Source organism: Phaethon aethereus (assembly GCF_964289735.1).
Source record: "Phaethon aethereus genome assembly, chromosome: 1".
NCBI lineage: Eukaryota > Metazoa > Chordata > Aves > Phaethontiformes > Phaethontidae > Phaethon > Phaethon aethereus.
Genome location: NC_138575.1, coordinates 25,663,212 through 25,690,983, shown reverse-complemented (window position 1 = coordinate 25,690,983; position 27,772 = coordinate 25,663,212). Strand labels below are relative to the sequence as shown.

Genomic DNA, 27,772 nt, shown 5'->3' with positions numbered 1-27,772 from the left:
CTGGATCATCAGTCTCTAGGACTGTGAAATATGGCATTTATAGTACTGTGGATCCCTATTGTTGTGGTGACAAAAAGCATTTTAAGTGACTCACCACATGTCAGTGGAAAAGAAAAGAAACAAAACCAATCCAATCCCCAGGATTATTTTTTTTACAGCCCAGTGCTATTTGTAGAAGGAATATTTGTTGCCCAGCTTGGGTAAGTATAGAGATCAAATATAGGTACTATCCATGTCATAATTGCGAGCATAACTACAGCAACTCCGATGATGTTAATGCCCAAACCAGCTTTCACCTAAAGGAGAGGGAAAAAAAGCAGATACTCACATCAAGACACTGAAGAAAGCTTTTAAAATGTTAAGAATCCCTATTAGGCAGTTTTGCTCAAAACTCACCATGTCCATAACAGTTAAATGACCATATGAAAATACAATGGCATTGGCTGGGTTTGCTACAGGAAGCAGGAATGCAAAGGAAGTGCACAAGGTAGCAGGTATCAAAATGAAAAGTGGGTTCACATGAATGGCTTCAGCCTATCATATAATAAAAGAGAGAGAGCAGCTGTCAAGGGACACGTTTACCCAATGAAATACATAAATCCACATTTCTTCTATTAACACAAGTGAACTGTGACCAGAACTGCCAGTTTAAATACTGAGAAATAACCTTTTCTGTTACCTGATTTTTAAGATTATGTCTGGGAATATTTCAGAGAAGAAAAGGTGATTCTAATACAGAATAGCTACTGAACTTTAAATTCACACCTGATGTTTTCTAACTGTAGTTGAGTCCATAGAATAAGACTATTGCAAAGAGTGTGTGCACTGCACAAGCACTGAAAGCAAAACACTGCAAGAAAGATGATAAAGTTGAATTTATACATAATACATAGGAGCGATTCAATGAGGTGAGGACTGAGGTTTCATCATAAGAGAGGGAAAGGGCATTAGTATGTGTCTAGGGTGGCCAAGAGGAAAATCTACAGACTAGAAGATGATCAGTAAGTTTTGAAGAAGAAGAAAGAACTAGGTGTTTTGATAAAAAAGATGAGAAGAAAAGACACAACTGAGCTAAGGAGAGAAGAAATGAGAATTACATATAAAGCACACCTCTTAGCCCTCTCTTCTCTTTGGTGACAGCTTGAAAGTTGCAGTGTTAACCATTTTCGCTGAAGATGTGGTCCTGAAGAAACACTAAGAGAGCTGTCCTTTTTAAGTTCTTTGACTAGTTGTAAATAGGAATAACAACGTTGTTTTCTGAGTGTTGAACTTTTACCTAATTTTACTGAATTTTCTGTCTCTTTTGTAAGAAAGCCCCAAGCAGCCAAGTATCCAATGCACAGCACAGCAGAGCAAAGAAATGCATCAAGTATTTTACGGAGACCGCTTCTTTGAGCAGCTGTATTACATCGATGATAGAGCAGATTCTGATTAAGAACAATCTATATTATACTCACCAAAGGAGATAGTATGGGCAAAAATATCGTAATGGTAGCTGGATTGCTAGCCACTTCTGTTACTGAAGTGACGATAAGGCATGATATCAGGATAACCAACCACAAGGGTAATGATCCTAGAGGGGTCAAATTACTTGCTACCCACTCAGAAAGTTTTGAAACCTGCAAAAGGAATATGACAACATGATTATGTTTTACAAATCACTTGAAAGGAAATTTAACAAATGGTATAGAACAGGAATTTACTGATCTGCTAATTATGAAGTATTTGTGTAAAAGAGAAAAAATCTGAAATATTTTCCATATTCCTACCACATGTTTTTTAGCACATTTTTCTAATTCAATGGTGTCATACAGGAATGCATGCAAACTATATTCCATTTATTTATATTTGCACCTCTGAGAGGTTTAGATAATCAGAAAATTGTAATATGCATATATCAAACTTCATAACCAGAGTTTGGGTCCAAACCTTCTCAATTTATTGGAGTAGACAGCAGGGCTCCATGTGAGCGGTACCTCAGTGACAAGACATTAACCCTAAGGTTTTGGATAGAGTGTGTCTGCACAACTCCTGCCACCATGAGGTTTAAATTAAATAACAAACCGTAGTCATCATTGTGCATAGTCTTTGAAGACAAAGCAAACTCCTTTTTTTGTAACCCTGTTTTCTGAATGTCTTGAATATTCATCACATTAATTGTGTTCAATATTGCTACCAAATAACTTGCTAAAACAAAAGAATGACTGTGAATTCACTGTATGTCTGAATTGCTCCTGATGTGGGTCGTGCTAATTGTTTGGTATCTTCTATAAATTGCATTACCTCACAGCCGTCTGCCAGTGCAAACCCGCCACCAACAAGAATAGCTATTTCCCAGGGCATGCATGACTGAAATTCCTTCCAAGTAATCAGTGGAGCGTAACCAAAAGCAGCTAGAGAAAAAAAAAAAAAAAACCAAAAACCAAACCGAAACAAAACCAAAACCCCCACCAGCATTAAAAAACATATTGAAAAGTATCTTGAAGTAATGTCTCTGAGGAAGTACTTGGGAAATATTCAAACGGTTATTTGAATGGAAATATTCAAACGGCTACAATGGTTTCCACCAGTGGAGCGTTGGCTCCTGTTCCCTCTCTCCCTATGTGGAAGATAGCTATGGGATATCAATTAGTTTAATTTACTCAATATAACTGCACTATTCAGACAGATTGCTCAGCAAATGCTGTTTCTCTTAGGCTCTTTTAGGTTCTGATCGTGAATTCTCTGTGAACCCCCAGATCTCATTGATTTCAGCAGCAGAACTGAATGCATAAAGAGGACAAGCTGGAGGTATACTGTAATGAGGGCAAATTACATTTTGAAGGGGAAAAATTAAATGAGAATGGACTCATTTACAATGTCGAATTTTATAAGGTACCTTAAATAAGCAGTAACATTTTCAAAAAATAAACCCAGCCCTGCCCCATGCAGTCCCATTCACAGCCCATTGCAGTCAATGGAAAGGTGGTTTCCACTGGCGGTGGTGGGCTGCAGGTAGCAGTTTCCTGCACAGCACTAGCTCCTGCTGCTCACATTGCTTAATTGTTGGCACTGACTTCCAGGTCAGGGGTGCTCTATATCCCAGTAAGACATTATCCTGTATTAAGATTGTAACATTAGTATTTACCAACATTCCTCTAACAAGTGCAATAAGTTATATCCATCCCTGGAAACATTCCAGGTCAGGTTGGACGGGGCTCTGAGCAACCTGATCTAGTGGAAGATGTCCCTGCTCCTTGCAGGAGGTTGGACTAGATGACCTTAAAAGGTCCATTCCAACCCAAAGATTCTATGATTCTATATTTTTTGTTGCATCTTAGATACCTTACTGTAGTAAAACCCACATCAAAATATACTCAACTGTTTTCTCCATTTGAAGTCCTAGACAATATTTTTGCTGGAATAATAAAGAACAGGAGGCCTATCACTAAGGCAGTTGTTGAATCCGTAGCATAGCCTTTATACCTACAAGAAATTAACAAGAAAAAAACACATAAATATATATAGTCAGGAAGAGCAGGGGAAAAGAGTGAGGAGGATGGGGTGGCAGAAAGGAGCTGTTATGGACTGACCAATGGACACCCCATTCCCCACCTCCTGTGCCACTTGGTGCAGTGGAAGGAGGTAGAGGAGTCAGGAATGGAGGAGTGAAGTTGAGCCTGGGAAGGAAGGGGCGGGGGGAAAGGTGTTCTAGTCTTTGTTTCTCACCATCCAACTCTTCGTCATTGGCAATTAAATTAATTTTCCCTGAATCAAGTCTGTTTAGCCCATGATGGCAACTGGTAAGGGGTCTCCTGGTCTTTATCTCGACCCACAAGCATTTTGACCTTGTTTTCTCCCCCATCCTGTTGAGGAGGGGGAGTGAGTGACTCGGTGGGCATCTGGCAGCCAGCCAAGGTCAATTCACCACATCTGTAGAAACGTTAGATGCAAGACCTTTAAATTCATGAATAAGTATCTTGAGTAAGTGTGTGTTATTTTGTCAGACAGAAATAAGCTGGGGGAGGGGAATGTTTGGGAATAGCTGATGCTTAAACAACTAATTTTCACAGTTCAATGATAAATTTAATAACTGTAACATGATCTGTAATAGATTCAGTCCAACGGGCCTTAAGAGCACTGTGCATATCCACAAAGGATGATGCTTTTGTAGCTAAGAGAAGGCAGCAGAGCTTTATTCTCATCCCCCTATGACTGTCATTACTAGGGTCATAGACACCAGGGCCATGTTCATTTTGGTAATTTCCAGTGCCTGAGAACTGCTTGCACTAGTGTTTCTTAAACTGATGCAATATCCTTCTCACTTGCACCGAGCAGCCCCAAGATCAGGGAAAGTGCAAAGCTGAGCTCTAAGGCCATTTTAACACATCCACCTGATTCTGTTACGCACTGCTAGGTGGTGACATATCCCAGTCTGTCTTATTTCAGTCAAGATGGTCATTCAAATGAATAAGAATTTTGCTGAAGAAAGTTAAACCCAACATTTTCTTAAGCTTTGTTATTTTTTTTTCTACTTTCTGTAAATTATTCTGTAACTTTTCCCGAAACAATATACCAATACATTTGTCCTTTCAGCCTCATAACAGTAGGTCCAAGCATAACTTCCCAGCAGATCTTCCCAGCAGCTTAAGGTTTTTATACTAAACCAGGGGTTTTCACTGAAAGGGAAAAATCAACTCCCAGTTATATGTTACAAATGTATAATCTAGTAGATTATACATTATATATACATCTGATGCAAAACATCATTCTCAGAAAACCTGCTTGGGACACAAACAACATCCTACCATTACTCATACTTTATGAAGACACACATGGCACCATTCCAGAAAGAAGCTTTTCAATCATTATCAAATTTTGAGATAAACATTTTTCAAAGTCCATTTATCCAAGCAGTAATGCAACTGCATATCTACCTGCTTGTAACACTGCAAATCTGATTGTCTCATAAGGAAGCAAAAAAGCTGTTGATTAAGGAAATCTCACAATGACTCCCACTGAGATCATTCTAGAGAAGTGGGCAAAAGTACATAGTGGCCTTGAATTGGCAATAAAGAAAGGAATAAACCATGCAGAAAAAAGAAAGAATACACTCAGGCAATAATCTGAGGAAGCGTGAGGGAAGCCCAGCTTGCATACATCAGATGTAATCAGCTGCAGACTGGTGTTGAACTTTATGCTTCTTATGAGGTTCATAAAATCCTGGCCAAAGGCCAACTCGAAACTCCTCTAATTGAACCTAATACCCTACAGCCTGGAATCAGGCCAGGACTTGGAAGGAAACTGCTGGAACAGGAATGATGCGTGATCCTGTGCTGTCAAAAGATGGGGAGGAAACAGGCATTTTTACCCTGTGCTTCTCTCTGTAGTTTTATACAACATTTATTAAAATATTCTACTGTCTGTCTCCAGAGGGAAGTAACAGGGGCTCAGGGCAGGACAGTAAAGGATTAGTCTTTAATAGATTTACAAAATTTTCTTAAGAATAATGAACTGGTAAAGGTAATGTATATTTGAAAAGCATCTGATGATGTTGCTTAAAAATGACCTCTACTCAGTACTGATACAGCACAAATGTGGATCAAAAAGTAAGCCTTAAAAAGTAAGGGGATAGCATCATTCAATACCAGTATTTCTGGTGGGATTTCAAAAAATTTAGTGTCTATTTTAAAAGGGCGTTCAGTAACTTGTGAGAATGCACACAAGGGGCTGAGAACATGAACATGGGTGATGAGAGTGGTGAGAATTTGTTTCTTGAAGCAAAACTTTAAGCAGAGCATTTAGTTTGTCAAAACAAATCTTATAATGTGGTATAATTAAGCCAGATATGTGTATCCTTAAAGCACCTACCACAGAAAAGTTTTTAAACCAGTAGAGAAAGACAAAAACAGATGACTTGTAGCTAAATTCAGACAGAAAACAAGGTATGAGTTTGTTTTGTTTAGTTTGCCAACAGGAACGATTACACACCAGGACAGACTATCAAGGAAAGCGGTAAATTCCAAAATCCGAGGAACCTGTGATTTGCCACCCTGAAATCAAGCCTGGTTGCTTTCTGGGAATTCATATTCTAATAAAATTAAATCTCTACTGGGCTTAATGCACAGAACAATGTAGCTCTTCTGATCTTCAGCGTGTTAGAATAAATGAACTGACAGTCCTGCGTGGTCGAAGACCCTGGGAGTGGTGTGTATCGTACCTAATAGGACCCACTCACTGGCCATGGAGGGTCTCAAGGTTACTTATAGCTCTGACACTGCAGCTTTTCCTAAGGACAAAGCTCAGCTCTGCAGGTGACAGAACTTCCCCAAGGCTGACTTGAGACTGTGGGATAAGGTCCTGTGCAAAGTAAGTACTATCAGGATTCTGATAAGAAATCAGTTTTCTAAGGGCAGAGAAATTTTACAGTTGTTACAGTTGTTTCCTGTAACCTAACCTTAAGGAAGTTGTGCATATGCCTACAAGTGTACTTAAATCCAAAGGACTGAACAATTTTGTACACAAGGCATTAGGGAACACGAGCATAAGAGATGGAAGCCGCAGTTCATGCACTGCTAGAAGCCTCTTGGACATCATGGTGATGAGCGCATTGATAGAACCATAGTTCTTGGGTTTCGAGTTCTTTTTCCTGATTGCTGCTTTGTTTTCTTTAAAAATGGCTCACTACTATTCCCAGCTGTACCTGTGCTGGCTCCTTGCCCCCCTCATGTATCTTGGCTGAGAAGTTTCCTGTTGCTCAGAAAAGTAAAAAACCAATTGCCTGATTTTATGTCAATTCATGCAATTGATTGATAAATTAAAGCTATCTAGAAATAGGCAAGGTCTGAATAGCTAGAAATGCTTTATTTCCACTTACAGGTTTTGTTAGGCAGCAAGACAAGCTTTGTTTCTCTTCAGGTTACCTCACCCAAATTATAACATGATTCAGCCTAACGTGACGTGACACGTGCTTGCACTCCCTTCCAAGGAAAACATTAGAGGGCATCCACAAAGGAACAACCCCGTGCAGAATCTGTAACCACACTTATTATGAGAATATTCTGCTTTTCACTACCGGTGAACAAAATCCTCAGACAATGGTAAACAGACAACTTCAAATAGGAAAATGGGGATCTCTGAACTGAAATAATCTATTTATTTGAGCCGTAAAACCCAAATTTGAAAGGTTGCTTACAACGTCTGTTTTTCAGTATTGGATGTGTCTCATTAAATGGTGCTCGATGAGCTCTGAATGTTAATATGAAGCAGAAAGAAGCAAAGCCAACCTGATTGCTTAGCTGTCTGATTGCTTGATTAGGTCAACACTCAAAAACTCCTTCAAGAGTATGTTTTTTCATATGAGACAATGATCATCAGCTCTGCTGTTGTTATAAGGGGAAAAATCTTTCTTTTACAATTTTTTGGATAATGAAAAAGTAATTAAAAAAACCCTTAGTTTATATTGCACTTTTCAATGCTATTTTTTACGTAAAAAAATTTTTTCTTTGCACTTTAAATCCTCACAGGGCTACAATTATTTCTTGTAACATCCCCTACTAGACTTTCTGGCACAGCACTGGTGTGTGTATGGTGGGAGTATATTTAAAGAGAGGAGGCATGATGGATGCATATTCAAATGTCATTTTTGACAGACACACAGGAAAACAAAATGAAAGATTGCCATGCAAGTCCAGCACTGGCCTTTGACCCATCCAATAATAAATGCTATATCCAGAAGGACCTAAAGAGCACAAAGTCCTGCTCCTCCCAACGCTGCAACTACCTCCCAGTACTCCAGAGCAAGACTCAGACCTTTATCACAGAAGAACAGAACTGAAATTACAGTAATTATAGCAAGAGAACAGGAGATAACACAGTATTATATGTTCTTGCAAGAGTGACCAATTTCTTAGAGAAAAAATTCTAGGTGATCCTGGGGAAGGGACTGCACAACCAACCTGCAGCAGAAGGCAAAAAAATGGAACCGTTCCTGGCTTTTTTGTGGTTAGTTGAACCGTGGCGTTACGACAGTTATGTATGAACAGATAGTAATTAGAGCTGTCCAAGTCGAGGGTGTTGCCCTCTATGCATACAAGTGTGGCTGTCACTAAGGGCAGTAAATCAAAAAATTCTAATTGACATTTCATTCTTGAACCTGCAGATTTGATGAGCAAGTAGGATACTGCACCATCAGACGTTATGGATTCTCACTCACTGGATCAACTCTAAAACCTTCCTAGGAGGCACTTTATTTTATCCTGTAATGGCTTTAGCATGTTTCAGATATTGCACACTTACATCCTTGAAATTGCTGGAGTTTACTTGTTCTGTGTACACTATAAAGATTTTCAATAACTTAAGCCTGGAATATTTCTGAAGTATAGAAAGTTTAGGTTTTTTTTTTAATTGAGAAGAAAAGAAGGTATGTAGTTAAGACACAGTAAAATTCCAAAAAAAGTACCAAAAAGATTACTTACTTTGGGAAAAGTGAAGACCATCCTGGGATGAAGCCAGGCTCTCTGGTGAACCATAGCAGGGTCATTAGAATGAATAGGACAAGTGTAACAATTTCTGGGTAGCTATAGCAGAAACAGAATGGGTTATACATTTTCCTGAATTCACACTTGGATTTACTTGTTCTTGTTTGAAGATTTATAGTTTGACATACCTCATCGGTCCGAGCCTCTTGTACTGCTCCTGAATCACCTGTGCTGAGGCCTCTTCTCTAGCAGTTTTCTTCTTGCCACACTTGAACATGTTTTTAAAACTGGAATGTAAATCAGTAATATTGAATGATGAAATAACAGTGTATATGGAAAAAAACCCCACCCAACCCTCCAAACTTTCCAGTTACCAATAGCACTTTACAAAAATAAAACTTTCACTTTCTAATGTAGTATCTCCCATTTACTTACCACGCACCAAACTGAGTGTATTGGAATTAATTGACAAAGCCCAGTGGGAGATTGACAGAGACAGCAACAAAATGTGTCCTATTATTGACTAGCTCATTCGCCTGGGAAAGATGAAAGTTTCAATTAGTTCCCATGCTAATGGGAACTAATTGAAACAATCAAATACATAACCTGGCTATTTAATGAGAGTCACTTATGACTTTGTTTTACTTTGTTTTGTACTGAAAAAGTTTGTATCACATGAGTAGCCTGCATACTGATCAACAGCCTATTTGCTGTGAGTTTGGTTTTTCATTCTTGGATGAGACCTTTACACCGTGTTAAAAAGAACACTACAAAACAATCAAGAACAATGAAACAATAAATGTTCAGATATAGAGTGTTAAGCGTGGGATGATTTTAAGTCTACTTAAGAGCAGACAGTCTCACTCTTCATCTCTTGCACGATAAGTAGCCATGTAATTGTGGAAGACAGGTGTTCCTGTTGTTATCTCTGCAGATGTTAGTGAACTCATGGAGAACAAGGCTTTGAAGAATCAGCCCAAAAGAAGTATTTTCCTCTCCAAAACACTAAAAGCACAAGCTCAGAGGGGAAAAAAAATACCGTAACATCACATATAAATTTTAGAAAAGTGGAAGTTTTATATTTTACATCTAAAAATATAATCATGCAGTTTATAATACAGATATTGCTCAAGTATTCAAGGCAATCACTGACTGCAGTGAAGGGTAACATCCTGACTATCTTTAAATCTTCCAGTCTTAGACCAAAATGCATAAAATTTCAGTATTCTTTTGTCTTGCACACATGCACTCTTTAATGATGATGTCAGTATATTCTAAAGGAATGGGTATCATCATTTGTGATATGGACTTTTCACATTGGGCTGAGTAGTCAAAGACCCTTATTTTAGAAAATTCCCATCCATACTTATGGACACAGCCATACTAATCAAGGAAGCAAAATCACTGTTGCTGCATTACCTTCCTATTGAGCCTGTTAAAAATAGATGCAATATTTACTCCTGGTACAAAGTATCTCTTGTGTCATCAACCTTTAGTTTTATTGATTGCAACATTTACTTACTCAAACCCAAGGAAGAGCCACTGGAGCCAGACCCAGGAGAGCAGCAGAATGATGACTGTGATGGGGATGGAAAGGATAAACCAGGATCCAAAATTGATGCACTGGCAGTCTGGGTAACGGCTGTGTGAAAGTAAGAAACTGTTCAGTTGAGCTTTGCAAAGGAATGAAGACTTGTGAGGAGTGCCAGAAAGCCCTGCTGCAAGAGAGTGCTTCTAGCGGGCAGCTGACTTCAGCATGAGGTGGCCTCTGGTGTTCTCCTCCCTCACCCTCCCCACCTGTTCTTGCTCATCATGACCACTACAAGAACTAGTCGTGCCAGTTATTTGAGCACTGGATCAGCAACAGGTCCGGGGATTTGACACCAATCTAAGTGTGTCTAACCTGAGTTCAGGAGGCAAGGAAGAGTCACCCACAGTGTTAAGGGCCATTAGGACTACAAAGAAACAGAACTTAAGAAAAGCAGTTCTTTGAGAGAAGACTTTAGCACAAGAAAATACACTCAAATGAACAAGCTCCAATGAACTTAGAAGACAATGGTGGAGACAACATTGAGATATGTATTGTTTAAGGTTCCATAAGGGACTCAAAACTGATTAGAAAAGAAATTAGTATTACTAATTTCTAGGAAAGGCAGGATTGTCACTCCAGTCACCTTGTCTCCTTCAGATTGTCTTAATCTACTGTTTACAGATGTGGGCCATTCAACCAGAGCTCTCCCTGCCACGTGCATTTAAGAAAAAGAGAAACGGGCTCTGGTTTTCTGAAATAAATGAATTTACTGTTGAACAAGATAAATGACAGATAGGCAAAAAGGCCAGGTAAATTAATCCTGTTTTTCAATTTATTTTATGAACAGAAGTCATTCTTCCTTTGAGCTCCTCCAGCTGTATTGAGAGATCTTTTAATGCTAGAAGTAAGAAAAGTCTAGTCTCTTGGCCAGCTTTCCTCCTTGATGCAAAATCAGGTGGAAGGGAAATCACGATGTCTAGACAGGGGCTGAAATTACTATTTTCAATTATTAGCCAATCTTTTGTATTTCGGGCCTTGCTAGAAGAAAAGGGATTGTGATATCACATAGGTCTTTGAGGCAGCAAATGCTTGTAAATGCTTTCTTAAGTATTGTGCAAATTTTAGGATTGATCTATATTTATTATGAAGCTTACATATATTGCAATTAAAGTGCCAGCTGGGACGGAACTCCTACCAACTTCCTGAGGTGATGTTCTAAACTGCAACTGTACATAGTGATGAGATAGTGAAACTGGAATGAGAAAAGGCATTGTGCTATTATATGTAATTTATTGATTACATGGCTATTTAGCTTTTATTACGTGATTAGCCACATCAATTTTGGAATGTATGAATTCCAAGATAGCAAAAAACTGACATCAGCATAGTAATGACTTAGCATTTCATCATTTACTGAAGTGTTTGTCATCTTATTTCCTGAATTATGTGTGATAATTCCTCATTGAGCAACAAACAAGCTCCTGAAAACTTTATTCTAAAGAATCACTTCCATTATAAAATGTTAATTTATTGTGGTTTCACAGTAAGTTTGTGCAGGGCTGGCTATATATTCAAGTATTTCTAGTAATCAATATTAAAGGTAGATAATCTTCATTTCTATAGCAAATATTCCTCAGGTAGACTGCATGATCAATTTAAATAATTAAATAAAATGATCTATTATATAGTGCTGGTTGGATTATCGCTATAGTTGGATTACCTACTACAGGTTTTGTCTGAGACGAGGATGAACAGGACACACTGAACTATTTATTTTCAGGACCTATTTCCTTTGGAAAATGAAAAAGTGTGATTGATTTTAATAATCCCTATTTTACAGTGATTCAGTGACAATAACAAGAAAGTCTTTCCAGGCAAATACTACAGATGCCAACAGATTTGGTTCACAGAACAAATCCAGATAAGATTATTCCTTTTATGACTTTTATAAAATTGCTTAGGTTGAAAATAATGTAATGTTGGCAAAGTTTGATTCTTCATGTTGGAAGGTCAAAGTCAGTTGCCAGAGTAGGATTCAGGAAATTGAATAACTTGTCAGTGAGCCTGATTGGAGAACCAAAGGTTTCCTTGTAGAATTTACTCGTTCTCAGCATGAGAACTCAGTTTTCTCCCTGACACAGCATTGTCTGGTAACCCTTTCTCTCCCTAACCTCTCCACAACCCTCCCGTCACCCTGGGGTACAGCTGCCTGTGCTCCTAGGGTCTGTGGCCCTGCTCTAATACTGCCCAGCTCTGAGCCTTGGCTTGCAGTGATGAAGAAACTGCTTCGTGTGGGAAAGAGCTGTGAGAAAGTCTCCACAGCTGAGCGATGTAAGATTAGATAGGTAAGACTGCAGGTGTGAGATAACTGACACAGGGATCTGCAGCAGCCTGAAGTATTCAATAGGAAAAACACCAATATGGGAAGGGAAAAAATACTACAGGAAAAAAATGTGGAGTCAGAAGGAAGGGACTCAGCATCACCAAGGACCTGTTCCAGGGAGCACTGAGGACCAACCCATCTCATCCGCATTGGTGCCTCCCTGGCCAGTAAAGCATCTGGGCATCTTATGGGCAGTTGTGAGCAGGCTAATGCTTAGCCTATTAGCTGGCTACACATCTTCTTGGTGTGTTAGCCATTACTTTTTTTTTTTCTTTTTCTTTTTTTTTTCCCATAGTTGTCTATATTCTAGACACTATATTGTAGTCTCTCTTTGCATACAATTAAAGAATGGAGTGACCCTGAGAGGATCAGTAGCAAATCTGTCTTGAAAAGGATCCCTTGTGGAAGATGGTCTCACTGACAGGGATGCTTCTGCGCTGTGGAACACAGCAGAATTCTTTGTCCCAAATCAACAGCAGGCTAAGGATTCCTAGCAACACACAAGCTCCAGTGCTAACATAGATATACTGCTCTCCTCTTCATGTGACAAATTAAAAGGAGGGAAGGAGAGAACAGTAAACACTAATTCCAGCTTATGTAATACTAATATTGGGAAGATATGAGGAATATGGAATTTCACAGTGCCATTTTAAGTGTTTTGTCACCGAGTGGGAAACCCAGGAATGTGCTGTATGCACAGCTCTGTGGCTGAATTATCCTTCCTTCACATGCTTATGATACCTGCAGGCAGACCGCAAATGTGTCCAAGTCATGCTAACAGGTCAATTCCCACTTCAGACAGGGCATAAATACAAATAAGGCCTCTAAGGAGAAGGGGAACAAGACAGTTAAAGATAAAAATATTTGCACAGTTAGATGGTAGATTCAGCTTAAGTTAAGGATTAGGCTCAGTGGTTGTGCAAAGATTAAACAAAGTCCTGGTGGGGTTTAAAATGAGATTACACATGCAGTACTCCATGGACAGCCCATGCTCCTAGCAGAGGATGAAGGCACAGGGAGAGAACAACAATCTGCTTATGCATTCTTAAAGAGATTGTTAACAGCTAAGACAAACTGAAAAACCAGCTACAAGCCAGTTTTCTTCAAGTTTCCTACAACTGCAGGGAGATGAACAAGAACAGTTCTTACTCCTAGTGATCAATCTTGGATTCTTCTAGGCTCCTGAGTGTGAAGCCTACTTGCATCAGAAATGCTTCTATGTCTAAATGTTTAAGTCTGAAGGACTTATAATGCCACAGTCTGCCTTGTGTAGTTCTTTTGCCCCAGTAACAGGTACTCTTATAATTTCCATACTGTTTCCATTGTTACTTTGCACCAGACCTTCTCTTAGCACAGGCTGCTTTACAGACTGCACCACTTCAGTTCTCTTCAGTACCATGCAGAAGGCAAATTTTATCCATTCATGGAACACAAGTTGGAAGAAAATCTATCAATAACTGGTCTTTCACTGTTTTGCCATCTGCAATACAGAATAGTGGGCAGAGGCTAGTAAAAGGATTGTGGGTTTTATTTTGTTCTATTTTAAAATTAAAGTACGAATATTTCTGGCCCTGAGTAGTTTGCAGAAGAAAAAATGTTCAGCAAGAATTATTGTTTTTTTCAAAAGCTTTGGAATGAAATCTGCCAATTTTCTTTTCAAAGCAGTTCTACTTAGAAAAGAAAAGGAATATTAAAGAATGTTTTTAATAACCTCAAAACAAAGTGTTCCATTGAATGCAAAGTTTCAGACTGGTTTGAAATGATTTGCTTTTTCTTTGACTAATGGACAAAAATTCCTCATTTCAACAACGCACTAAGCATAGCTTCCTGAAAGTCTCCTGATGATCTTTGCTAAGCAGACCTGAACTTAGCTCCTGCAGTACTTAGAAATGAATAACAGTCCTTTAAGGCAAGATGGTGTTTGTCATATTGATGCTAAGTAGTGACTTCCCCCTCAGATAAGCCCATCCTTTTCCATGCAGCTATTCAAAGAGTAAAGTACTATTTAACCAAAGACTGGTCATCTTTTTGCATGTGTTAGGTGATCACTTATACCCTTTCACAACTGTGCAATTTCATTTTATCTTGTTAACAAAAAATAACAGAAAAGAATAATAGAATCAAATCCTATCAAACCAAAGGGTAAGTTTTCTAATGCATTTTAGGGGACCCATGTGAGAACTCAAGAGTGGTTAAAAATCTGGATTAAGAAGAATACAAATAATTTAATATAGTCTCTTACGTATTGAAGTGCTCAGCAAAAATAAGATTAGTCGATGTTCCTGTGATTGTGGTCAGACCTCCAATGGTAGCAGAATAAGCAACACATAAGCACAACGCTTTGAAAATCCCACTGTATTTTTCCTCTCTGCTTTTTCTCCCTGTTTCAGTGGGTGGTAGGTTCTGCTTAGAAAGAATATGCACCAATTAATATATAAGAAGGGGTCATTACCAAGCACAAAAATAGGATTCAAGGCTGTCCCAGAACAGACAGGCAATTTGCTGGCAATATAGCCATACACAGCATGGTTTGGTTTGCTGCTACAGTGGTGCTACAATTATTCATGCAAAGGAAAAGAAGGGAGAGTCAAATCATGAAGTCCTTTGCCTGAGCTGTCTGTCTCTACACAGGAACAGCCTTTGTATATACTGATATATGTACACCTGATATATAGAGCTTGTTCTCCAGTGAGGTTGGTTTAACTTCTATAAAATACACTGGGAACGCAAAACTACTAATGAACCTAACTACATAAGGAAACTGTATGTATATGTGTATCTACACATATATATCTTATCCACATGAAACTAGCTTCATTGCTAGCTGTGCCATGTTAGGTGTTACACAGAAGTGAGATTTAGGTTAAAACTAAGTTACTCACATTAGCTGTATAATAGAGAGACATCTTAAGTACCTGTTGCTTTTCTTTTTCATTTTCCTTTTCAATTGTGCACACAGTTCTACCCACATTGTTGTCATACCTGGAAAAACAAATGTAGGTATTGTAATAAGCAGATACTATATTTAGATGAATTCTTATAGCAGAATTTAGTAAATTATTACCCATTAACTTGTTTTTCTTTCTCTTTCCAGTCACTGCTTTCAAGTTCTTCTACATTTTCTGTAAGACATTGATGGAAAGACAGATACTTATTTAAGGAAACAAAACTGGACAGGCTCCATCAGCAAGTCCCATTCCATGCAACAACTTCACATCATCCCATGAATGCATTAACAAGTGCCAACATTAAAAACAGCTGAGTTGTGCCCTGCTCCTTCATGACTCCTATACACCAAAGTCTTAATCTTCTAATGACAAGAAATCTCTTCCTAATTTACAATCCAACTGTGTACGTAACCAGTTTAGACTCATTTGTTCTCCCAACATTACCATAGAGTTTAAACAGCTCTTTCTCTTTCTAACATTTAATCCCTAGTGTATTTATAGCCTGTAGTCATATTTCTTTTCAGACTTCATTTTACTAGGCTGAACAAGCCAGCTTCTTCTCTCCTCTCCTCTCCTCTCCTCTCCTCTCCTCTCCTCTCCTCTCCTCTCCTCTCCTCTCCTCTCCTCTCCTCTCCTCTCCTCTCCTCTCCTCTCCTCTCCTCTCCTCTCCTCTCCTCTCCTCTCCTCTCCTCTCCTCTCCTCTCCTCTCCTCTCCTCTCCTCTCCTCTCCTCTCCTCTCCTCTCCTCTCCTCTCCTCTCCTCTCCTCTCCTCTCCTCTCCTCTCCTCTCCTCTCCTCTCCTCTCCTCCTGTTTAATTTTAATTAATCTTTGCGAATATGAGAGGCCTCATACACAGCAACCCAAGAGAGGTCTCACAATGAAGTACGTAATGACGTTAGTACTTCCCCAGCCATTTAACTTTCTTTGGTGTGGTGTTTACCCTGCTGCAGAGTGAGGAAGGGCAAAGACAAAAACTGCACTGCATGCCTACCGTCCAGCTCCAGTGCCGGGTTGATGGAGCCGTTAGAGCAAGACATCTCCAGCGCATCAGCTTCTGCTTCAGTTCTGATGATCTGCTGAGCTACAGCCTCTACAATTGGCATCACCATGGCAGCAGCAGAGGTGTTGCTGAGCCACATTGACAAGAAAGCACAGCTAACCATGAAACCCAGCGTAAGCCTGGAACAGGAGAGAAGAGTCTGTGGCTGCTACAGCAACACCTTCTATCACTGCTTTATTTAATATAAATGGAAAGCTTTTTCAACAGAAAGCTTGAATGTAGGAAACACTGAAAATGTAAAGCTTGTAATGGACCTCTGAGGGAGTTTATGAATTAAAATGATTTGGATCGAAGACATTTCTCACTGATATTATCATATTTTAGAGTTAAAGGATTAATATATTATAAATTGAAACAGGAGATATAATGTTTATTTACAGAATGATACTGTATTTCAATCATCTTTGAAGAAAGAGCACCATGCATGTCACAAGTTCAGATGAAAGTTAAAATGAGTAAACTGCTAATGCTATTAATTTTGTACTGTACACTTGGTCAAACGCCCAGACTAATCACTTACGTTGTAAATCCTCTAGGTACCAGTCCAGGCGTTACAGGAAGAAATATTAACAATTCAGGAAGCGGTACTTAACTTAGTTCTTAACCAGAGCCCCAAGACAGGTGTAGGGATTATTTACCTTCAGTAATGTCATATTTGATATTAAACGAGAAAGTGAAGGTCATTACAATGTCTTAGTCTGGTCTTGGCACAGCTTATGCTAAGTTTACTACAAATAGGAATTGAATCTGTGCAATTCCTGATTGCACTGATGCAATGCATAGAATTGCAGTGACTCTAGTTTTACACTAAAACCCTCAAATATTCTATGTCATACCTGGTGAAGTTGGACAGTAATTTTAGAATACAGGTCACATCATTGCCATTTGTAACATGTCTCTTGGAGTTGTAAATCAGAGTATTCATCTCGACTTCCTGTCCCAAGGTGTTGGCAGTGTCATTAAACACCTGCCATGCATCACCACAGTGAGAGAACAACTGTGAGTGGAGGGATTGTGATGTTACAGCATTTTCTGAGAAGTCATTTGCGCAATTTGTAAAGCTCTTTGCCTAGCCTGGATCAGAAGCTTCACAAAAACTGCAAGGATTACTCAGCACTTGATGAAAAGATTTTATACAAAAATAAGGTAAGCAATATTTTATTACATAAAAATATGGTTCAAAAAGCCTCTTGTAGTCTTTCATTTCAGCTAATAGCAACATTTCAAACTCGTTTTTTCCCAACAGGGGCACCTTGTCTTTTCTCTGTGCACCTTTAATTGCATAATGATGGAATGATCTGCAGACCTGCAAGTGGTGGACCTCATTCAATACAAATTGTCATGAGTAGTATAAAACCCATTAACATTAGGCAGTTTTTGATTAGGTCCTCAGATGGGACCTAACTGTGTTTCCAGGAGAAATTTTTATGCAGAAAATACTGGTCAGGCTAAGAACACTGAGTACAATTGTTCATGTTGTAAAGAAATATAATTTCAGTAAAACTTGCAAGAGGATTGCAAGAGAAATCAAAGCAAATTAACGTGTTTCAAAACTATTCATCTTAAATTTCCAGAATTTGATGGACTGATGGTCAGGTGACCATTTAGTACAGTGTGGTGTACTCTAACGAGTGACTCCAAAAGTGATTTAAAATATAATAAAATATATCCTAACCTGTTCAGCCACAGTTTTTCTGCATTATTCTCCCTGTGGTGTTTATTCTGCATGGAACCTCGGATGATAACTTCATTTACATTCAATTATAAAGTCACTCTCTGTTATGTAATGCACAATCAATATTTTATTGCTCATTCTAGTCCTTGCAGGGTGCATACACGTATTCACCTTTCCCTGATAGTTTGTGGACCAGACCGTGTAGCTCAAATAATGGGAGCCCTTTAGGTACTCGTAGAATCAGAATCATCTAGGTTGGAAAAGACCCTTAAGATCATCAGGTCCAGCTGTTAATCTCGCACTGCCAAGTCCACCACTAAACCATGTCCCTAAGCGCCACGTCTACATGTGTTTTAAATACCTCAAGGGATGATAACTCAACCACTTCCCTGGGCAGCCTTTTTTTTTTTTTTTTTTATAGAATGGTTTGGGCTGGAAGGGATCTTCAAATATCATCTAGTCTAACCCCCTGCCATGGGCAGGGACACCTTCCACTAGACCAGGTTACTCAAAGACCCATCCAACCTGGTCTTGCACACTTCCAGGGATGGGACATCCACAACTTCTTTAGGCAACCTGTTCCATGCCCTCACCACCCACAGAGTGAAGAATTTCTTCCTTATGTCCAATCTAAACTTACCCTCTTTCAGTTTAAACCTATTGCCCCTTATCTTATCACTACATGCCCTTGTAAAAAGTCCCTCTTCAGCTTTCTTGTAGGCCTACTTCAGGAAAGAGGTTATAAGCTGCTATAAAGTCTCCCCAGAGCCTTCTCTTCTCTAGGCTGAACAACCCCAACTCTCTCAGCCTGCCTTCATAGGAGAGGTGCTCCAGCCCTTTGATCAGCTTCGTGGCCCTTCTCAGGACCCTTTCCAATAGGTCCATGTCCTTCTTATGTTGGGGGCGCCACAGCTGAATGTAGTAATCCAGGTGGGATCTCACGAGAGTGACACGTAGGGGGAGAATCACCTCCCTCAACCTGCTGGTCAGGCTTCTTTTGATGCAGCCCAAGATACAGTTGGCCTTCTGGGCTGCAAATGCACATTGCCAGTGTTGAGCTTCACATCCACCAACACCCCCAAGTCCTTCTCCTCAGGACTGCTCTCAATCCATTTTCTGCACAGCCTGTATTTGTGCTTGGGATTACGCCAACCCATGCGCAGGACCTTGTACTTGGCCATGTTGAACTTCATGAGGTTTGCACGGGCCACCTCTCAAGCCTATCAAAGGTCCCTGTGGATGGCATCCCTTCCCTCCAGCATGTCAACTGCACCACAGTGCTTGACAACACTTTCGGTGAAGAAATTTTTCCTGATATCCAATCTAAACCTCCCCTGATGCAACTTGAGGCCATTTTCTCTCATCCTATCGCTTGTTACTTGGGAGAAGATACTGGCAGCCACCTCTCTGCAACCTCCTTTCAGGTAGTTGCAGAGAGCAATGAGGTCTCCCCTCAGCCTCCTCTTCTCCAGACTAAACAACCCCAGTTCCCTCAGCCTCTCCGTGTAAGACTTGTGCTCTAGACCCTTCACCAGCTTCGTTGCTCTTCTTTGGACACGCTCCAGCACCTCAATGTCCTTCTTGTAGTGAGGGGCCCAACACTGGACACAGTCTGTGAGGAGCGGTCTCACCAGTGCCAAGTACAAAAGGACAATCACTTCCCTACTCCTGCTAGCCACACTATTTCTGATGCAAGCCAGTTTCTCCAGAAGAATGCAGAATGCGAAATCCAGAGGACTCCTGCTATTCTACTTCCACTGCTGCATCCCCCATGCCCTCTAATGCAGAAAACTCCTACAATGGTATCTCTGCTTTGGGCTGGATGAGGCTCCAAAGTGCACAGGCTGGCTGAGGACTCCTGTCAGCAGAGGAGGAGGGTTGTGCACAAGGAACATCATGCATCACTTTGTGGTGGGCACAGCTAACAAGTAGCAGATGCTGAGAGGTGGGAGGATCCTCTCCTTCACAGATCATCTTATCATACTCTTATCATCCTTTTGTCATGATCAAGAAATGTGATAGAGCTGAGATAGTTGTGAGGGATACCGCTTCCTCAGGGTTACAAAGCTGTCTCTGGAGTTGCTCTAGGTATCCTCAACAGCTGGCTGCGGGTTTCTGTGTACACAGCAAGTTCCCCAGCAGTGTTCAGCTTAGCACAGCCCGCCATCCACTTGTGTTGTCCCTTTCAAGATTTCAGCCAAAAGGTGAGGACTTAGGAGTGATTGAAAAAAGAAAAACTGAAATAAGTATAACCACATAGCTCAAGAGTATAGCTAAAGATAATGGGAGGCAGCTGAACAAGATTGTAAAAAAAGCAAGCTACCAGCTATCAAAAGATGCCGGAAAAATCAAAATACATGTGATATTTAAGATTAGGACAGACAAATCACTGAGGAATAGAAATAATCTAGCATTTCCATAAGGTGTTATTAGTTAGATCACCTAAGAGGCATCTCATTTCTTAGGTTGTTATTTTTATGGCTTTTTATTTCCTGTCACTGTCTGATTCCTGACAAGGAGTCATAAGCATCATGTATTCTGGGAAGCCAAACTTTCCCTACAGATTTTATCTGCAGCCTCACTGGTGTACTGACAGATGAATCTGTGGGCCTAAAGCTTTTCTGCAAGTTTGTAAAGTAAGCAAAGAAAAGAGTTTTTGCTTCATAAGATATATGTTGATAGTGAGTAAGTAGAATGTGTCATTTCATCACCTTGTACAGCTGGGGAAGTTTCTATTCCTTTGCTATTTTCCTCATAGGTAGACAAAGAAAAAAAATAAAGACAGACATTGTGCATAATGTTTTTTTTCTTCCCCACCACATCTTTAATTTTATGACTTTTTTTCCTCATTGTGTATTTGAATGTTTCTTGTATTTTTGGGAAGTGTCTAGAATTTTGCAAACAGTATTGAAATACAAATTAGTAATAAGTATAGCACAGATTTTCAGTTGTAGGCATCGGGTATGTAATGAACTAATGACCATTAAATTTTTAAACTAAAAGAGGGTAGATTTAGACTATATCTAAGGAAGACATTTTTCACAATGAGGGTGGTGAAACACTGGCACAGGTTGCCCAGAGAGGTGGTAGATGCCTCATCCCTGGGAACATTCCAGGTTGAGTTGGATGGGGCTCTGAGAAACCTGCTCTAGTTGAAGATGTCCCTGCTCTTTGAAGGGGAGTTGGACTAGGTGACCTTTAAAGGTCCCTTCCAACCCAAGTTGTTCTGAAACAGCTTATGATTAAGAAACAGGACCCTTACATTATTCATAAATTCATCAGATATTTTGTTCGGAAGGATTCTTATTATGAACAGAATCACTGCAGGGAACTTTTAATTTGGAATTCAGTAAAATAATAGCATCACCTAAAAATCAATCATATAATTTCAAATATCTACTTTGTTTCTATAGAAAAGAAATGCTGCATTTCTACTACTGAAAAAGCAGTAGGCAATTATTTCTGGAATACATAGCTTTCCAAAAGTATTATTGTCCTTCAAGACATTGTTTAGCACATACCATGCAGGGTTGACACCCACCAGCATCACCATTCTTAAAGCCACTCTTTTGTGGAAATTCCATTTTTCTATTGACGTTGCCAAACAAATTACTCCAATCAGCAGCAGATGAAAGTCTTTAAAATAAGCAGATGCCACCTGAAATAAAAACAAAAAATATTTTGTTAACTAAAAGGTGATTTTCTATTACTATTTGGTATCAGTTTAATGAAAAAAAAATTCAGTAAGGACATATATTGAAATAAATATTGAGAAAGTTTTTTGGCTTAAATTTAGACTGTTAATTTCATTGAAACTGTTAGTTTCATTTAAACCAAATGATGCAAGAATAACTGCACTACAGTGCATAATGTTAAAACAGAATGAAAAATAAGGCTTATGATATGAACAATCTAAGCTCTTTAGTCATGTCTCACAAAATAAATCACCAATGAAATGCTGCTTTTATTAATTTAGTCATCTATCCAACAGATAAAAGAACAGCTTTAAACATAGAGTATGATCATCTCTTTGACATGAAGATGTATACTTAGCATTTTGCACACGCTGTCTTCAGTGTGTCATCTAACTTTTGTAATATTAAGGATATTTTATATCTATCTAGCATTTTCTCATTGACTGGTATCTAAGCACTGAATCATAATCTAGAAAAAAATGTTAAAGACAGATCAGTAAGTCCTGAGGACAAAGCATGCAAGCAAGTCTTAAGGCAGACCTACTGTGATTGGCACTCAGCAAATCCATGGAGTAGCCCATCAGGTTTCACCATTATGTGGTTCTTTCTTTGGAGATTTTACAATTGAAATCCATAATATGATAGAGAGGAAAAAAAGGGTTACCTCCTTGGATTCCATTATACCAAACAATGGGAACATAAAGGCAGGGAGCAAAGCTGAAACAGCCAACGGCAAAGCTTCTGTAAGCCAAAAGATGGCAACTACAAACAATGTGTATGCACATTCTGCTTCCTAGAATACAAAAGGCACCAACAAAAATATGAGTGGATCATCCAGGAAAAAAATCACAATTGCAAAAAGTCCATTTATGTCAGTAGAGAGATTCCCCCTAACTGAAACAAGTATGAGTCAAGGGACCTGAATTTAGGGTACTTATTGTCTGCTATTGGTAAACCTGCTAAGACAGGAAACATAGTTTGTAAAATAGTTTTAAAGAACTTTTTTCTACGAGACAGTAAAATTATTTAAATTCTACCACTTATGAAAGGCGGGAAAAAAGTCAGCTGCCTTTTCCTTCAAGCACAATTAATCATGTAGGTTATTCTGGAACATTCTCAGTCCATGAATTAACATAAATCACAAACATTTTGCAGCTGTAAGCAAACCTTTAAGCCTCTAGGAATACTGACAGTCAATAATAGGTCAAATTTTGTCTCTCCTGTAATCAATTAAGTTTTGTCATCAACATCAATAAGGCAAGGATATCATCTAATATAAAAAGCATTGTGCAAGTCTGACAAGAAACACAGTTGTTTTTAAGACGTGTAATTTTAGTGAAGGTCTTTCATTTAAACTCCTGGAAAACAGGAGTTTTTTCAGGAGAATTTACTTCAGTGCTGACTGTAAAATGCAGCCACAGCCAAATATAATGAGATGAAGTGAGCCTAGTTTCTTCTAGAATCCTAGAAACTTCTTTTGTGTAGTTTTGATTTGTATTTCTGCTCTTGAGGAAAATGGTTTAGATCTTTTTATGCCACTGGTTAGGGCATGAAACTACTCAACAACAGCAGAGATGGTTTGTATTGGGAAAGGAATAACTTCATGAAGTGTTTCTGGGAACCTCTGACTGGAAAATAGCAAAGTTAAATCCAAGTCAGTCAGCTACAACTAGCATTTATTTTCTGTAGAAGCTTGTGTTATGTATGAAACAATTTGATAGTCTCAATTCATTTACCAGGTACCAAATGTTCTCTCACTTAAGTCCTACCACATTAAGAATTTGAGAAATTCTTAATGCTCAGAGAGGAAAGTGAAACATTGAAACTGTGATACGAGACAGTGTGAAGAACGTTGCTCTGTAACCATAATCTATCTGTGATGCAAGGACCTCTGAACTGGACTTTCATGTATTGTTACGCAGGACATGTATAATGCATATGTGATAATACATCACGGGAGAATTCCGTTTCATTTTGCTGATATCAGAGCTGTACTAAATAGAATGACTAAAACAATTTTTAGATAGCTGTTTCATCAGCCTGGAGTTATCACAAGAGTTATTGAATGCCAGCAGAATTTATTTCAAGTAAAATAAAAATAAAGTGTCCTGCCATAACCTTTGCTCTATTTAGGAGCCAGAGGGAATTTCTCAGATCATTGATTCCAGTCATTTGTTATCAGACAACACAATATATTATGAACATAACAAAATCCATTATGAAATAAAAAGGTAATTGCAGCTGTATTCCTTACAATTCATCTCCACTGTCAATCATACAGAGCTGTTTAAATGGCCAAAATGTAATAGTAAGGACAGGATTTTCAAGGTAGTTTAGATGTAATTAAATGAGAAAAAAACATTTCCCAAACAAGAAAACAAATCTTTAATTCAGAACTTCATACAACCAGCACAGAAACTTACATTAAAGTTGTTGTCTTCTCTACATTTCTATGCAAATACTCTGAGTTTACAAAAAAAAAAAAAAATCCCCATTGTAAACATCAAGAAGTCATTCAAGGTCCCCTCCAGCCGAAGCCATTCTATGATTCTATGATTCTATGATTCTGAAAAGATCTAGGAATCTAAGGCTTGACATACAGGTGCAAAATAATTACCCTTTAAAGCAGGTCACTTACTTTGGTTTTGATGATGAGTGGAAGTGGAAGTAAAAGCAGTGGGGTGAGGACAATGAGCAGGAACCTTCGGTAAACAAAGAGGTAGCTAAGAATCTTCATGGTTGATGGCTAGTAGATGAACTTTCTTGCAGAAACTGCCAAAAAATAGGTCTGACTTTAAATAGCTGACTCTGATTAATATTTTTCCAAGCTATCACCTTTAGCCATTGCTAAAGCAGGCCAGTAAACCAAGTTAAAATTAAATCTTACCCTTTATTGTTTTAGTGAGTTTATTAACAGTAGGTTGATAAGATAAGTGTTCATCATAAACCAAGGCTAGATGTCGGCTTCCTCATGACTTTCTCCCCCTGCCCTTCCTCATAACAAGTCTATGTAATTAGAGCAGGTTTTAGACAACTAGATAACCAAACATTTTAGGTGCTCTCCCAGTCACTGTTGGCTTCAGTAAGAAATAAACACATCTAATATCTAAAGAAAATATGTTCAAGACCAATTATGTCATTATATGAAAACATATGCAAGATCGTTTTAATGAACAGAATTAAAAATTCTTGATCTTCTCCATTTGTGGAGATATTCAAAACTCGATAGGACAAGGTCCTGAGCAGCCTGACCTAGTTCTGAACTCCTCTCTGCTTTGAGCAAAAGGTTGGACAAGATGACCTGCACAAGTCCTTTCCAGCCTTAGTCTATTGATTCTACCTGTCTAGAATTTTAAATACATGAGAAAAACAGGGGGTTTTCTGTCTTGCCTGTCAGAAAGTTTTCATTTTCTCTCCTCATGCAGAAACAGGATAAGGTGTTCCACATACATCATATACAGCTTTGAGGAACACTAAGAGTGGGAGAGTTTTTGAGACAAAAGTGAAAAAAAATAAATCCTTTTGCCTGAATTTTCCTGTTTTCAATGAAAGAAAACTTGGTACAGTCTCTGTAATACAACAAAATAGCATCAAATAAAGAAGAGGAAAAGGCAGGAAAGAGGCTTGTACACTCTTTGGGTGAAGATCAAAAGGGGAAAGAACACACTGTTTCATGCTCAGGATCTTACATGAAGCAGAAAATTGGAAGATGGGGCAGATGAAAGAGTTTTTGAGCTACTGTCAGAACCATCCAAAGGCCAGGCAATAAGGTAGATTTTTACTATCGATACAACTTTTTGATTAGAAGGATCTCATGTGTCAGGGTATAGACAAACAAAGTGGTCAGATTGCCAGTGTTGTGGACAAACTTGGTTTCAGGAAGGTAGGACTTTCGTTTTAGTAGGTAAGCAGTATTTCAAATCTAACTGCCCCTCTACTCCACTCTGGTGAGACCCCACCTGGAGTCCTGTGTCCAGCTCTGAAGCCCTCAGCACAGGAAAGACATGGACCTGTTGGAGAGGTCCAGAGGAGGGCCACAAAAATGATCAGAGGGATGGAATACCTCCCCTGTGAGGACAGGCAGAGACATTTGGGGTTTTTCAGCCTGGAGAAGAGTAGGCTCCGGAGAGACCTTACTGCAGCCTTCTGGTACTTAAAGGGGGCTTCTAAGAAAGATGGGGCCAGGCTTTTAGCAGGACTTGTAGTGACAGGGCAAGGGGTAATGGTTTTAAACTAAAAGAGGGTAGATTTAAACTAGATCTAAGGAAGACATTTTTCATGGTGAGGGCGGTGAAACATGGGCACAGGTTGTCCAGAGAAGAGGTGGATGCCCCATCCCTGGAAATACTCCAGCTCAGGTTGGACGTGGCTCTGAGCAACCTAATCTCGTCGAAGATGTCCCTGCTCACTGCAGGGGGATTGGACTAGATGACCTTTAAAGGTCCTTTCCAACCCAAACTATTCTATGATTCGAAGGAATTAATTGAAAACCCAAAGGTGGTAAATAATTTCGGGAAGAAAGTAATCATGGAATAACAGCATTTGCTACTGCACAGAAAGAATTAGGAAAACAGCTTTGATACAACCTAGGGAGCTGAGACTGAGACGTCCTGAGTAGATCATGTCAGGGATAAAGAAGTTCAAGTGAACTGGTAGCTTTTGAAAGGGGCTATTCTAAATATATAAGGACAAGCCTGGTTTGAAGAGTTCAGAGACAGTGAGTAGAGAAAGATGCTATGGTGCCTGCATCAGGAAAGCTTCAAATATCCAAAAATGAAAAAGGAATTGTATGAGATCTGAAAAAATTGGCATGTGCCTGAGGACTGCTATAAAGTAATAACAAAAATATAGACAAATAAATTCAGGGAGATTGTGGCGCAAAACACATTTTAGTTGGAGATGTGAGAGAAAATTTGTGTAAAACTGTCCATAGTAAGAAGAAAACAGAACAGAGTAGAGAGATTTAGTAAAGAGAAAGGAAGACAAAATGTAGACAGTGCTGGAGTATTCAACACTTTTTTTACTTGAGTCTTCAAAAAGGTAAATGACAGTCAATTCTCTAATGAAATTAATTTTAACATGGAAAAGTGAATGCACTATGGGCATGGTGCTGATGGGAGTGTTGAATATTTAGATTTAATATATGTGTTCAAGTCAACAGTTCCAGATGAAATTCACCCATAATTCATGGGAGAGAAGTCATGCAGTAATCTGAGAACTATTTTAGAATATATTTGAATATATTCTGATATACCATATATTTGAAAAACTGTGGAGGATTAGAAGTTCCTAGAAAATTGGTCAGTCATACATGGATATAAAATATGGCTAATACGTCACATGAACGCAATCTAATTTTCTTTTATGGGGCAACTAGCTTAGTGATCAAAGATATAAAACATATGCATTTTATTTGATTTTAATACACTTTTAAAATGAACTAAGAGCAATTCAGAAGTAAGTACAGAAGAAATGCTCTAGGGGAAATTACGTTTGAGTGCACAACTGGTAAAAAAAAAGTTGGTCTTGAAGAATAGTTACAAATGTTTCACATTCATGCTTAGATGACATTTCAAATGCGATCCTTAAGGGGTCCTTCTGTTCTGATTGATTTTCTAGCCCATATTTTCATTCGTGGCTTCAATCATAAACTAACAATGGGCAGGACAAAGGTAATACCTTCTGGCTGATATTAGACCATAAGGCTGTTTTTTCAGCATTCTCAGACCATCCCAGCTATAGCAAAATGGCATGCGGAGGTAGGTGTACACATTTCAGAACAAAAGAGAAGAAGGAAAGAGAATTCCAGTGCTAACCCAAGTGAAGTATTGCTGATGAAGCAGTAGAAATTGTTCTGAAGAATTAGCACTGAAATTCTTAAACCTGTCTGCAGGTCCCTGGTCTGAGACCTGCAGCCAAGCCAGCAGAGATGGCCAGCGCAAAACTAGGAGCTAAAAGGAGAAAGGAAGAAGTTTCCTTCCAAACTTAAGCTGAGATGTTTTTGGAGCAGTCAAGCTTTTA

General features: G+C 38.9%; 1 protein-coding gene across 1 annotated transcript; it reads right to left on the bottom strand.

Moving 5' to 3' along the window:
* Positions 1 to 152: 152 nt before the first annotated feature.
* On the bottom strand, positions 153 to 24,812 carry SLC13A1 (solute carrier family 13 member 1; the record flags this gene model as incomplete). The annotated part of the gene is made up of 15 exons (XM_082000027.1): positions 24,390 to 24,812; positions 22,416 to 22,544; positions 21,578 to 21,714; positions 16,313 to 16,500; positions 15,438 to 15,495; positions 15,289 to 15,355; positions 14,616 to 14,779; positions 9,982 to 10,101; positions 8,648 to 8,746; positions 8,457 to 8,558; positions 3,362 to 3,465; positions 2,284 to 2,393; positions 1,458 to 1,619; positions 397 to 534; positions 153 to 296 (listed from the first exon to the last, which is right to left on the bottom strand). The coding sequence occupies exons 1-15, from the start codon at positions 24,486 to 24,488 to the stop codon at positions 153 to 155; spliced, it is 1,821 nt and encodes a 606-aa protein (XP_081856153.1). The 5' UTR covers positions 24,489 to 24,812.
* Between the last annotated feature and the right edge of the window lie 2,960 nt (positions 24,813 to 27,772).